The sequence below is a fragment of the Thalassophryne amazonica genome, chromosome 5 (assembly GCF_902500255.1).
Source record: "Thalassophryne amazonica chromosome 5, fThaAma1.1, whole genome shotgun sequence".
NCBI classification, from domain to species: Eukaryota; Metazoa; Chordata; class Actinopteri; order Batrachoidiformes; family Batrachoididae; genus Thalassophryne; species Thalassophryne amazonica.
Genome location: NC_047107.1, coordinates 84,593,321 through 84,607,776, shown reverse-complemented (window position 1 = coordinate 84,607,776; position 14,456 = coordinate 84,593,321). Strand labels below are relative to the sequence as shown.

Below are 14,456 nucleotides of genomic sequence, written 5' to 3'. Positions count from 1 at the left end.
CGCTTGTCATTATGTTACAGGTGTGCAGTGTTTAGTACTATGTAACACTATGCAAGACTATTATTGTGAATTGAGACAAAAGATGATCAAGTTATAAGTAATCAATCTAAGAAAAAAAAAAAATCAATTACACATTTTTGACACTTACCTCTAGGTGAAGATAAAGCTCTCCAAGAAAGAGCACGAAGGAGTGAAATCTTTTCTGAGTTTCCTCATCTCCTAGAACAGCTACATCCTTCTGCTCATACTCTGTTCGACACCTACAGTAGAGAGACAGACATGAAGAAAACATTATAAAAGACTGACTGATCAGTAAATTGTTCTAGGAAACCTGATAAAGATGTGCAACATTTGCAACAAGATTTGATGTGTCCTTTTAAATTGAGAACTTTTTCCTTCTGATTTGTGCTTTTTATGAACATTTTAGCAATTTATCTGAAGAAGCCAACAGACTTCCTGTTTCCCACTCAATAGTCAATGTTACAAGTACAATGGGCCCTAACGTGAGGATCTGTACACAGTCTAAAACACAAAACACAAATCCATCTGGGAGGTGTCCAAATCCGAGTCACGATCTAATGCAGCACATAAAAACTAAGAGTTTACCTGTATGGGAAAACTGTTAATGTAAGGCGTGTGCTGCGTTCTTAAAATATGATAAAATCACTGCACTAGAGTTTAGACCTGCTTTCAGGTTGTCTAAATAGTAAACACTTTCTTGTGAGAGATGACAGGAATGCAGCAACTTCACGTCTGACCACACTTTATTTTTGGACAAATATGCCAATAGGAATACACATGAATGCAAGTATATTCAGTACTATTGATTACTGTGGGAAAATGATCTCTGGGCATGAAAATGATAACTGTATCTGGGGGACACTCACAATGACACCTGGATTTTGCTGTGCTCCGTGTTGTGCAGAGAAGACAATAGGAGCCAAAGTGTTTAATTTTAAATAGAATCTGCAGGAAACACTGGATTACTTTCTAGATGGCGCCTTTATTTCACAGATACTGACTGAAAGATTGAAATGTGACACGAAAGATTGAAATGTGACACGAATAAACTGAAAGCAGCCCACTGTTCCAGATTTTTAAAGTAAGAGATCAATACAACCAAAACTCTACTGGGGCAAGATTACCTTTGGAGGAGAAGCTGACGAAAGTTTCCACCTGGTGGACTGATAGGAGATGATGGGACAGGTAGTTACAAAGCCTGGCTCCGGTGTAGGCAAAGTTTGGAATAGTAGTTGACTGCAACAAAAAAACAAATAATCAGTGGATTTGTAGTGCTTCATCATCATATAATGAAAGCTGTTCTATGCAACAACAGTATTAAACAAGCTCCACAAGAAGACCTGAAACATGTTAGAATCACAAGAAAGCTTCTGTAGATGCACATAGCCTCGCGAGATTCTGGAAAAACAGTGAGGAAAATAATATAATATAATTTGTAATTTTAATCGTAGGTACACTTCCACTGTGTGACAGTATCTTAAAAAAATAAAATAAAATTTTTCCAGAAAATCACATTGTATGATTTTGAAATAATTAATTTGCATTTTATTGCATAAAATAAGTATTTGACCGCCTACCAACCAGCAAGAATTCTGGCTCTCACAGACCTGTTAATTTTTCTTTAAGAAGCCCTCTTATTCTGCACTCTTTACCTGTATTAATTGCACCTGTTTGAACTTGTTACCTGTAAACAAGACACCTGTTCACACAATCAATCACAATTCAACCTGTCCACCATAGCCAAGACCAAAGAGCCGTCTAAGGACACCAGGAACAAAACTGTAGACCTGCACAAGGCTGGGATGGACTACAGGACAACAGGCAAGCAGCTTGATAGAAGACAACAACTGTTATGATTATTTATTAGAAAGTGGAAGAAACACAAGATGACTGTCAATCTCCCTCGGTCTGGGATTCCATGCAAGATTCTCACTATTGTGGGTAAGGATGATTCTGAGAAAGCTCAGAACTACACAGGAGGACCTGGTCAATGACCTGAAGAGAGCTGGGACCACAGTCACAAAGATTACATTAGTAACACATGATGCTGTCATGGTTTAAAATCCTGCAGGGCAGCAAGGTCCCCCTGTTCAAGCCAGCTCATGTCCAGGCCCGTTTGAAGTTCACCAGTGACCATCTGGATGATCCAGAGGAGGCATGGGAGAAGGTCATGTGGTCAGGATGAAACAAAATAAGCTTTTTGGTATCAACTCCACTTACCATGTTTAGAGGATGAGAACAACCCCAAGAAAACTATCTCAACCGTGAAGCATGGGGGTGGAAACATCATACTCCGGGGGTGCTCTTCTGCAAAGGGGATGGGATGACTGCATCGTATTGAAGGGAGGATGGATGGGGTCATGCACTGCGAGATTTTAGCAAACAACCTCCTTCCCTCAGTAAGAGCATTGAAGATGGGTCATGGCTGAGTCTTCCAGCATGACAATGACCCCAAACACCAGCCAGGGCAACTAAAGCCGGGTTCACACGGCAGGATAATTAGGCCGATATCAGACCTGATCTTCCCCTTCCGACAATCTGAAGTACGCCCCAACAATCGTGATGACGGTAAAGATATCATATCAGATATTCCTGTCGTGTGGTGTGTTAAGAGCGCTGTGATCTGCACAGACGTCAGGAGCACTCCGATTGTAAATCGGAGATATTCAACATGTTGGATTTTTTTGGCCCGATACTGCAGCGTGTGTTGTGTCCTCCGACCACAAACGAGCACGCAGCCTGCAGAATGTGATGTGTAGCCAATCAGAAAGCGAGGTGATGGATGCAAGGAGCGGAAAATAAAATCAAAACAGTTGTTCTGATTTACCAGAAAGTCCGGTGGTTGCGCTGTCTCCACTCCTTTAAAGAACGCTTTTCTTTTTCTTTTGTATTGTTTTTTTCCTGTTTTAAATAGTCCACAAAGTACCTCCGTTTGTTTACTCTGAAGTCACGTTTAATCGAGAGATTTTGCGAGATTTCCTGTCTGAACTGTAAATGTTCGTGTGTGAAATCTGTTCGTGTTTGGTGTTGTTGTTCTTACCGTGTGACTGAACACCACACACACTGTACGACCAAACGTGTCAGATCCATGATTTTTTTATCTTCACATGTGTGGTCTCTCAGGTTTTGGAAACCTAAAGCTAATTTTAAAATCCTGTCGTGTGAACCAGGCTTAAGGAGAGGCTCCGTAAGAAGCATTTCAAGGTCCTGGGGTGGCCTGGCCAGTCTCCAGACCTGAACTCAACAGAAAATCTTTGGAGGCAGCTGAAACTCCAAACCTGAAAGATTTGGAGAAGATCTATATGGAGGAGTGGACCAAAATCCCTGCTGCAGTGTGTGAAAACTTGGTCAAGAACTACAGGAAACGTCTGACCTCTGTAATGGCAGACCAATGTTTCTGTACCAATTGTTAAGCTCTGTTTTCTAGGGGGTCAAATACTTATTTTATGCAATAAAATGCTAATTAATTATTTAAAAATCATACAATGTGATTTACTGGATTTTTTTTAGATTCTGTCTCTCACAGTTGAAGTGTACCTACAATAAAATTACAGACCTCTCCATTCTTTGTAGGTGAGAAAACCTGCAAAACTGACAGGGGATCAAATACTTACAGTATTTTCCCCACTGTACGTAGCCATGTGCAATTACAAAAGTTTGATCAAATCTAAAGGTGTCAACTTTCAAAACTCTGCATTCCAGAGAAAATGAACCATAACCCCAATCCATACCCTTACCCTAAACCATCTAAAAGAAAGAAATGTGCAAGAAGGCTTAGCAGCTGTAACATTATTAGCCTTAAGCCATTAGAGCCTGAGTAGGTGAGACCTGATTTGGCTATAAATTATATTAAGGCACTCAGGTAGGTCCAGCTGGGTCCCATCCTACTGCCATGTGTCTCACTGAATATGCCTGAAAAGGATGTGGGCCTAAATGGATCACACTGACTTGGTATCTGCTCTAATTAATGATTAATTAGCACAGGTGGGAAAAAAAAAATTCTGAGAGTGTGAAAATGGAAGCATTCAAAACAAGCGCATATCATGTCATTACCATTTTTTCCTTTGGTACATCATACGAGGACCGTTTTAGTGCCAGGTAAATTATCGCAGCTAATAGCTTCGGGGGGCCGGGGCCACCCCCCCCGGACGTTATAGGGCAGTGGCGTCCAAAGTATTCTAGAAAGGGCCGAGAGGGTGCAGGTTTTCTTTGCAGCCACTGGCTCCAGGAGGTGATTTCACTGATGAACTCGTCTCACCTGTTCAAAGTGATGTTATTCAGTGAAATCACCTGCTGGAGTCAGTAGCTGCAAAGAAAACCTGCACCCTCTCGGCCCTTTCTGGAATACTTTGGACACCACTGCTATAGGGTTTTATACCACTTAAACATTCTTGGCAAGCCTTATTTGAACTAATTTTGGGTGGTTTTAGACACATTGAATGCAAGAATAATAATAATAAAAAAATATTTATTTGTAAGATCAAAGTTCTTTTTTGCCATAAAAACCTTTCCATAAAAATAAAAATTTAATTTAATCTCTGTGTGTGTGTCTGTAAAAAGGACAAACCTGCATGTAAATCAGCTCTACCAGTTCCTGCAACAACTCTTCAGTGGTAACCCAAGAATTTAGCACATCAGTTATATGTTCAACATCTGAGTCAAAGGTCCCTGGGGAGGTGCCAAGCTGGTCAAGGAAGTCTGAGACCGCATCAGCCAAGGTTGGTTCGCTGTAATGGCTTTCATTTTCATTTTCAAGATACAAAGCAGGGTCCTACCAAAAAAAAAACAAAAAAACAAAAAAGACAAACAAACAAACAACAAAAAAAACCATTATGAATGCAATCATTGAATTGCATGCAACTGCATTATTTCATAAAATATTAAAGTTGATGGATTTTGTTCTTCATTGTTCACTGGTATCATGTAAATGTCACAGCTCATTATTCCTAGTGTGAAACTAACAGCATAAGAAAGCTGTATGTTCATAAAATGTATGAGAATATCAGGAAAAAGACAATTGTGCAGTCATCTTACTTCATTGTGACTAAAAGCAGCATAGGGGACAAACACTGGAGCACTGGCTGAAAGTTTTGATGACTTAACCAAAGAATCCACATCGTTACATGCTTCAGTATAAGTACTGGTGGCATTTTCCCTTTGCTGGGGCTTGCTCAGCCTTTCACAACCTGAGAGAGAGAACAAAAACATAATATTGTTGGTGGCATTTGGCACTAAGTACAATACACTCCAACAATAAAAGAATAAATGTCAGCAATAAAAAAAACAAATAAATAAATGGCTTCGTAGGACACTGTGCCTTATTGGTTAGCACTGCTGCCTCACAGAATGACGGTCGTGGGATTGCCTCCCACCTCTGGTCCTTTCATTGTGGAGTTTGCATATACTCCCTCTGTTTCCATGGGCTCCCTCCCTGCAGGTGCTCCAACATCCTCCCACTTCCAAAGGCATGCAGGTTAAATGAATTGGGAACATTGGTATAGGTATGAATGTGCTTGTCTGTCTATATGTGCCCCTGCGATAAACTGGCAATGTCCACTGGAATAGGCTCCAGCATCCCTGTGACCTTTAACTGGAAGTAGTGGGTATAGAAAATGAATGTCACAAAAATTCTAATTGTTGTAAAATTAAAACATATACATTATAATCAATATAGAAAAAAAATTCAACTTCTCCTCTCCCATATCTGAAACCTTGTGTTGAAGTGTCACTCAATCATAATTCAGTACATAAAAACACCTCTTAAAAACTCCATACATCTGAGGTGGAGACAGGATCAATTGTGTTTGCATTTTATAATGCAAAGGTGTACACATGCCTTCTGAGCTTCGAAAAGACAAACAAAAAACTAACATTGTAGGAATCCTCCTACTCTTAAACCGACTGCTTTCCACTTTGATGACGTCTACAGCACAACTAAACAGTATATGCTCACTTTCTGATTACTTTCACACTCAATTGTTTCACATAAATAAAATTAAATGAAAAACAAATGACACCTGAAAAACACATCAGTTTAATTTTTGTTTGTACTTATGGAAGCAAATGTATTGAACAGAAGTTGACATGTAAAGTATTTACCACTTAGTTACTAAATCTACATGTCTATCCACATTGCCATTGGCAATCAGACGGAAGAGACACATACAGAGCCTGTTACTGCTAGCGCTGTTATCAGCTAACTAAAACTCTTTCAGCAGTGTTGGCTAACACTGCTTCTTACCCAATTATACAATATACTATGTCCAGATAAGGAACATGATGTTGGAAAAACATCATCCTGGAAGAGTTACAAAGTTATTTCTGAGGCTCTGGAATGCCTTTGAAGTGCTTTTTTGGCTCCTAAAGGTGTCATAACCATTACTTCTCTGCAGAAAAACTACTTTTTCCATCACCTGTGTATAATGAGAATATTTATGTTTGCAGTCCTGTCACAAGGTCATTTTGCCTATGTATGAACATGATAACTTGAGAGCAGCTGAACCTTTCAGTATCAAACATTACTATGTTCCTTGGTATCTTGGAGGAGTTTATATATGGAGATCATAAGTCAAGGTCACAGTCGATGCAGTAATATTTCTTGTGAGATTTTTTTGTTGGTGCTACAATAAATCGTATCAGCATTCATAATTTTTTAAAAGATTCAGGTGGTGGTTGATACATGACAGTCTCAAATTTGCATGTTTTATGTATAAGTCCTACACAGACTCTGATGCCCATTGGTTGCTGTGCATATCCCTGCAAACCGTGGTGAGAAGCATTTGAGAGTCTATGGCTCCACCTGGATGGGAAGCCAGCCAAGGCTGATACCCTTTTATACATTGTGGACTAGAACTATACAGATCAAGTATCTTGTTCAAGGACACAGTCAGGTAGCATGACCAGAACTCAAAGTCAGGTCTACATGCTGACAGCCCAACTCTGAATCCACTGAACCACCTACCTCCCCTGCTAAATTGTTTAAAATAGTCTCACAAACTGCAAAAATTTTAACCCTTGAGACCTCTGCCTTTTTACAGGTCCTAAGGAAAAAATGGTTTGGAGGCCTAGAAACATAGGATTTTTCAATATTTAAGCGCGCGCGCACACACACACACTTTAAGGCAAATCTGAAGGGGTCATTTAACGACCTCAAATGGCAATGTGTCAGCATATTTAAAAAAACAATTTGTACTTCCGCGACTGACCGCCTGATGAAAACAAGGTCAGACTGTACTGCTTGTCTACTGAAATCAGCTGGTTTAGTTTTGTATCTAACTTGCTTCTATCAGCCAGCTGATAGCTATCATTGCTTGGAATGATGAGATTTATACACCAAGCTGACCTGAAATGAACCACTGTACATTAAATTGACTTTATTGATGAGTCTGACCCCTCTGAAAAGTGACCAATTACATGTATTTTGTACCGAGTTTGGCAATGTTTTCATCGTCCAAAAATGGCCACCAGAGGATGCTGGGGTAAATACCGCAGCAACCCATTAGTACGAGGGTCTCTCATTGGTCAATACAGGTCATGTTATCATGAGGCTACGTACTTGTACATGTATTTGCTGTTGATACATAGATTCTCAAACTACGTTAACCATAACCCCTAACAAGACCAATAAAGGACAGTACAAATAGAATTTGGGATTATTAATGGGTTGTAGTGGACTTTACCTGAGCACCCTCTGTTGGCAGTTTTTGGCCAATGAAAACACCAGCGAACGCAATACAAATACGAGGTCTGTTAGAAAAGTATCGGACCTTTTTATTTTTTTCAAAAACGTGATGGATTTGAATCACATGTGCTTGCATGAGCAAACCTTGAACCTTCTTGCGCATGCGTGAACTTTTTCACGCCTGTCGATTGCATAATTTCCAAGTAAGCAGCCTTTGTGTGGGACGTGTGCAGTGCGCTCAGCGGATTTTCATTTCAAGGAAAAGATGGAACGACTGGAGCAGCGCCGCATCAAATTTAGCCAGAAACTGGGCGACAGCCAGGTGGAAACCATTCAGATGATTCAGGCGACTTTCGGTGACTTTTCAGTCGTATGACTATCCGAGAAATTGTGGAAGAGGTGGGCATGTTACAACATGTCCTGTGAGACTTCAACACGGAGGCGCTTTTGCGCCGCTGTCAGCAGCAGCATGAATTTCACCACCAATCTTTTCATGGCCAAATCTTCTGTCACAGTGGAATGTACCGAAAAAGTGCTGATGTCCACCTCTTCCACAATTTCTTGGATAGTCACACGATGGTCCTGCATCACCACAGCGTTCACTTTGGAAATGATCTGGTCATTTCAGCATGTTGATGGCCGACCGGAGCGTGGCTCGCTCTCCACCATTGTGCGGCCGTCTTTAAACCAGTTGTACCGCTCCTTAATCTGTGTGATGCCCATAGCATCGTCACCGAAAGCCGTCTGAATCATCCGAATGGTTTCCACCTGGCTGTCGCCCAGTTTCTGGCAAAATTTGATGCAGCGCTGCTCCAGTCATTCCGTCTTTTTCCTTGAAATGAAAATCCGCCGCGCGCACTGCCCTCGTCCCACACAAAGGCTGCTTACCAGGAAATGACGCAATCGACAGACGTGAAAAAGTTCACGCATGCGCACGAAAGTTCAAGGTTTGCTCATGCAAGCACACGTGATTCAATCCATCAGGTTTTTGGAAAATAAAAAGGTCTGATACTTTTCTAACAGACCTCGTACATGTAATTTGGTCACTTTTCACAGGGGTCAGACTCATCAATAAAGTCAATTTAATTTACAGTGGTTCATTTCAGCTGAGCTTGGTATATAAATCTCATTTTTTCCAGGCAATGATAGCTGTCAGCTGGCTGTTAGAAGCAAAACAAAACCAGCTTATTTCAATACACAACCAATGCAGCCGGAGCTTGTTTTCATCAGGCCCAGTCGCCCAAGTACGAATTCTTCCCTTTGGATTCGCCACTTCGCAGGAAGTGACGTGTCTCCGCGCCAACCCATACAGCTACGTAAAACAGCCACTTCCTATAAAATAAGGTCGACATCAAATTTAAGATATGCCCTTTGAATGATATATGTATCAGTGCAACCTTTTTTACTGCACTGAGAAAATAAAACTTTTTGAAAAATAAATCTAATATAGATTATGTCTGATATTAGTGTGAAGCACTGCTAAGCTAAAGGGGCAACATTTAGCTAACCTGAGCACAGAGTGCATAGTTTTGATCCAGACAAAACTATCAAAACTGAAATGGCACAGGTAAACAAACGGGAGTGACTATTCCCCCGGCTGCTGTCTCTCTCTTGCCGGTGTGAGTGCTTCGCCTAAACAACCAGACACGTGAGTGAGTGCTTTATTTACATCATGTGTTAGCGAAAATGGAACCCAATATTCTGTATGTCGATGAGCTTAAAAGCACAGATAAGATAGCTACCTAGCATCCATGTATTCGTGAGCCAAATAAGTTAACGCAGAATAGGACTGTAAGGCTTCTCCGGATTTGCCAACCGAAGTTGTGATAACCGGTGAGTAAGCTACGTGGCTAAAAGCTAGTTAGCAGCTCCCACCTCCGCCGCTGTCTGTGTCCTTAGCGCTGATATCCGCGGATGGCGGGGATGTTCGCGGCTGGTCTCAACGGTTGCCTCTGGTTTAAATCGATGATGTGGAGTCTTCGTCCCCAGCAGCAAAGAGGCCTGGTGCAGCTGCATATTGACTGCGGGCTCTGCCTGCACCCGGAGCTCGGTCGAAATGCTCGTTCATGGTTGTTCTGTTTGTTAGCTACTTACAGTCCCACCTAACAGCGTCTGAACCAACCAAAGAATCTTCCTGACGCTTGTTTGGTTAGTGGACCATAATAAAACCGCCGAGTCTTCTTTTTCTCAGCGCTGCAAGAAGCAGACTTTATTTTTTGTTAACAACAAATACTTCCGGTAACAACAACCCGTAGGGATTTAATCAACGTTGCCAGGTTGTCTCCCTCTAGTGACAAGGAGTGGAAGTGGTGTTAATGCAGCCATGAAGAGGGCAGAGTATGCTGGATGATCGACTCCCAGCACGCTCCAGAACCGTTTTGGTTCCAAAGCGTGGGGCGGGGTACACCATGGGCAGGACACCAGTCTGTCACAGGGCCACATATAGACAGACAAGTACACTTACACACCTACGGTCAACTTCATATTCCCAGTTCACCTAACCTGCATGTCTTTGGAACTGGTAGAAAACTGGAGCAACTGGAGGGAACCCACAGGAACACATACAAACTCTACACAGGAAGACTCCAGGCAGGAATCGATCCCACAACCTGTTTGCTGTGAGGGCATCAGTGCTAACCACTACTTCACCATACCACCAGCAATAATAATAGTAATAAAATTTTGGAAAGCTAAGAAAAATGAAAAGTACCACCATAGATTCAGAAATGCAAGTTACTTAAAAGCATTTGTTGAGTAATTTAAGTAGTTTGAAGATGTCACATTGGCTTCTCTAAAGTGTTCATTTGAAATATTTTTATTGTGTTGTTTTTTTTAATTATAATGAAATATTCATTATTTTGCACTAGTCAAAGATCATGTGACTGCAAGGCTCACCCCCCCCCCCCCCAAAAAAAAACCCAACTAAACAAACAAACAAACCAACAAACAGGCTATGCCTGTGTTGCCCACATAGTTACTCAACACATCCATCTATTTTCAGTACCCACTTACTCCAGTTAAGGGTCACAGGGGTGACCGGAGCTTATCCCGGCAGTCTACTCAACACATTTAATGGAGAAATAAGGCTATTATTTTATTGACATATCAGACGTGTTGCTGCAACTCAGTGTGTATTCTGCACTTGTGCACACAGTAGCTACTACAAACATGTTGCACCAGACTCCTTGATGAAGTATTCATTAGTTGTTTCAGCCTCCAGTCATTTTCCCGACTTGTTTCCATTAGCTGGATCATATTATTCCACAGAGAATTCCCGTGCCAGAAATGTGAGAGCCTCTTTGATAAAAGATTACCGTCTCTATTTTCTGTTACTCCTTTTTTTTTTTTCCTTTTCTTCTCATGGCAGAGAAACAGAGAAGTTTCAAATATTTACAATTCCCAGAAATGCACAAGATTTTAAGTGACAGCAGTTGTGAGGCCGAGGAGCTCTATTGCCCTCACAGTAAACTACAGTATCCACCTGTGTAAAGCAGTACTTCAGTACTCGTCATAACACCTCTGGTGATTTATTATCTGTTTCAGTAAGTACATTTGAACTGTTAAAGACAAATCAAGGAAAAATTGATACTGTGTTTAGTCCTTATGTGCTGGTACTATCAGTGCTAAATTCTCTCAGAAAGAAATGTTTGACTGACAACCAATAAATAAAGTAGAAATAAATAAATAAATAAATCTAAAATATTTGTTTAATTATTATTTTTAAGCCATTAACAAATATAGACCATTTGTGTTTTGTTTTAATTTTGTTTTTCTCCCCCAGCAACTGTAATCGTTTAAAATTACAGTTGCTGGGGAAACTGACTTATACTGAGTTGTCAGTTGACTTATAGTAAAAAATCACAGTTGACTTTTTTACTATATATACAGTTATGCCCATAAGTTTACATACACTGGAAGAATTTTTTTTTTGTTTTTTGCCCATTTTTTAGAGAATATGAATGATAACACAAAAACTTTTTTTTTTCAGTTATGGTTTGTGGTTATGTGTAGACATTTATTATCAAACAACTGTGTACTCCTTTTAAATCATAATGACAACAGAAACTACCCAAATGACCCTGATCAAAAGGTTTACATACCCTGGTGATTTGGCCTGATATGCACAGACGTTTACACAAACAGGTCTGAGTGGCTACAAAAGGTAACCATCCTCACCTGTGATCTGTTTGCTTGTAATCAGTGTGTATATTGCATAGAGGTCAGTGAGTTTCTGGGCTCCTGACAGACCCTTGCATCTTTCATCCAGTGCTGCACTGACGTTTCCTGGTTTCTGAGTCATAGGGAAAGCAAAGAATTGTCATAGAAAAGGTAATTGAACTACATAAAACACGAAAGGGATATTAAAAAGATATCCAAGGGACCGAGAAAGCCATCAGCAGTGTTCAAACTCTTATTAAGAAGTGGAAAATGAGAGATTCTGTTGGAACCAAAACATGGTCATGTAGGCCAACAAAAATTTCAACAACAACTGCCGAGAAAATTGGCCGGGATGCAAAGAAAAAACCCAAAAATAACTTCAGCTGAAATACAGGACTCTATGAAACAAATGGTGTGGCTGTTTCAAGATGCACAATAATGAGACACTTGAAGAAAAATGGGCTGCATGGTTGAGGTCGCCAGAAGAAAGCCATTACTACGCAAATGCCACAAAGTATCCCGCTTACAATACACCAAACGGCACAGAGAACAAAGTCATTTGGCCAAAATTGAACTTTTTGTCCACAACCATAAATGCGTATTGGAAAGGAGTCAACAAGGCCTATGATAAAAGGCATACCCTTCTTGCTGTGAAGCACGGAGGTGGGTCGCTGATGTTTTGGGGATGCATGAGCTACAAATGCACAGGAAACTTGATCAAGATTGATGGCGGGATGATACTCCTAGCTGTCATTGATATTGAAGGGGCCAATACATGGTGTTAAGAACTGGGATATGTAAACTTTTGATCAGGGTCATTTGGTTCATTTCTGTTGTCATTATGAGTTAAAAGGAGTAAACACAGTTGTTTGACAATAGATGGCTTTACACAACCACTAACCATGAGTGGAAAAAAAGTTGGTTTTTTTTTTGTTGTTATCATTTATATTCTCTGAAAAATGGCCACAAAATAAAAAATTCTGCCAGGGTATGTAAACCTTTGAGCCAACTGTAATTTGCTAATTTTAAGTTGACATTACTCTGTATATGTTAAAATGGGAAGCTGTTATAATTCTATCTGTATAAGAAGAAGTCTTAAATAACACATGACGTTTTGAACATTTTATTTTTTGGTCATTTTCTTGTTTGTGTTCATTGCTACAGTCTCAATGTGAGAAGCCTAACATCCCCTTGGAAGAACACGCCAGAAGGGAAGGAATGTATGGTATTATACATACTTTTTTCCTTTCTTTTCAGAAGGAAACCTGATAAATGGAGTTTCTTTGTGGTAAACCTTCTGCCTTTTGTTCGGGAAACCAATCACTGTAGTTTCAGAGTCTTTGGCACATCCACTTATAGACATACTAGGTGTTATTTTCACAGTCTCAAGATCTGAAAGCATAAACCACAATGCTGTTTATGTACTCCTTAGTCCCTCAGGCCATCAGACTGTACAACTCTTCACTCAGTGGGAGGAGGAGTAACAGGAAGACAGAGGACGGGAAGGAGAGGAACAGTAGTAGCCAGTAAACCAGTATTATATATACTATATATATATATTTCTGGTATTTATATTTGTGTATTTATATTTATATTTGCAAATTGTTTTTCCACTTTCACTGTTGATACTCTGTGTGCTTCTTACCCTGTGTGTTGCTATACAATGCTGCTGGAAGCTCAATTTCCCTGAGGGAGTCTTCCCAAGGGATCATTAAAGTTCTGTCTAATCTAATCTAATCTACAGAAAACATTCCTAAATGAAACTATCTTCAGAATAATGTTATCCAATAAATAAGTAAAATACACACACACCAAGTTTTGAAAATGGTTAAGAGTTAAATCTGTTGCATGTGTCTGAGTAGAAGTAGTTGCTTCATAAGTCAAGTCAGTTTCTGTTTTTGTTTTTGTGATGGGTGACTGGAGTTATCGGTTGAGATACTGGACCTCTTGACTGAGTAACTGGAGCTCCATGAATTATGATTTGTGGATCTGTATCTGCAGGTGGGTGTGTTGCGGTCACAGATGACTTCTGGATAGCAGGACCTGTCTCTTCACTTGCTAAGATGACTTCCACACCATTTTTTAAGAGTTGCCTAGTTGTAGGAGAATTTGACAACCAGTTGACTCAGAAACAACAGAGGCAATTGTTGGATAATGGGGAAGGCTTTTCTGATCGGGGCCCGATTTTCTGATCCTGTCATATCTCAGAAGTGAAGCAGACAGACCCTGACTAGTACTTGGCTGGGAAAGAGCTCTTGGCAATTTTATGATTTTCCATGTAGAGCTGTTTGAGGAAAGGGATCCGGCATGAAATCATCTACCCAATTCCAGCATGCATTTGCATGCATTTGTAGCAGATCTTCTCTGGCAGCCAGGGGCCGCCAAAAGCACAAAAACTGAGCAAAAGACCAAATTTGAGTTTTATAAGGGTTCATTTAAAACATTATTAAAATAGATAATAACACAAATTAAATGTCAAAATATGACAGTTAACCAGTCACGGCATTCTGGCTATTGCTGGTTCAATTCTTTAACTTTTCCAAAGGATATGCAGCAAACTCTTACATTTTTCACATTTACAGTAAAAAGAGTTGTT

At 40.2% G+C, this 14,456-nt stretch overlaps 1 protein-coding gene across 1 annotated transcript in view; it reads right to left on the bottom strand.

Annotated features, from left to right (window-relative positions):
• The window catches only part of paip1 (poly(A) binding protein interacting protein 1), a 63,356-nt gene that overhangs the window by 19,003 nt on the left and 29,897 nt on the right, over positions 1-14,456 (bottom strand). Inside the window, 5 exon segments of the mRNA XM_034170753.1 lie at positions 149-260; positions 1,146-1,191; positions 1,194-1,257; positions 4,589-4,792; positions 5,056-5,207. Of these exon segments, the coding sequence (XP_034026644.1) occupies positions 149-260; positions 1,146-1,191; positions 1,194-1,257; positions 4,589-4,792; positions 5,056-5,207 (578 nt within the window).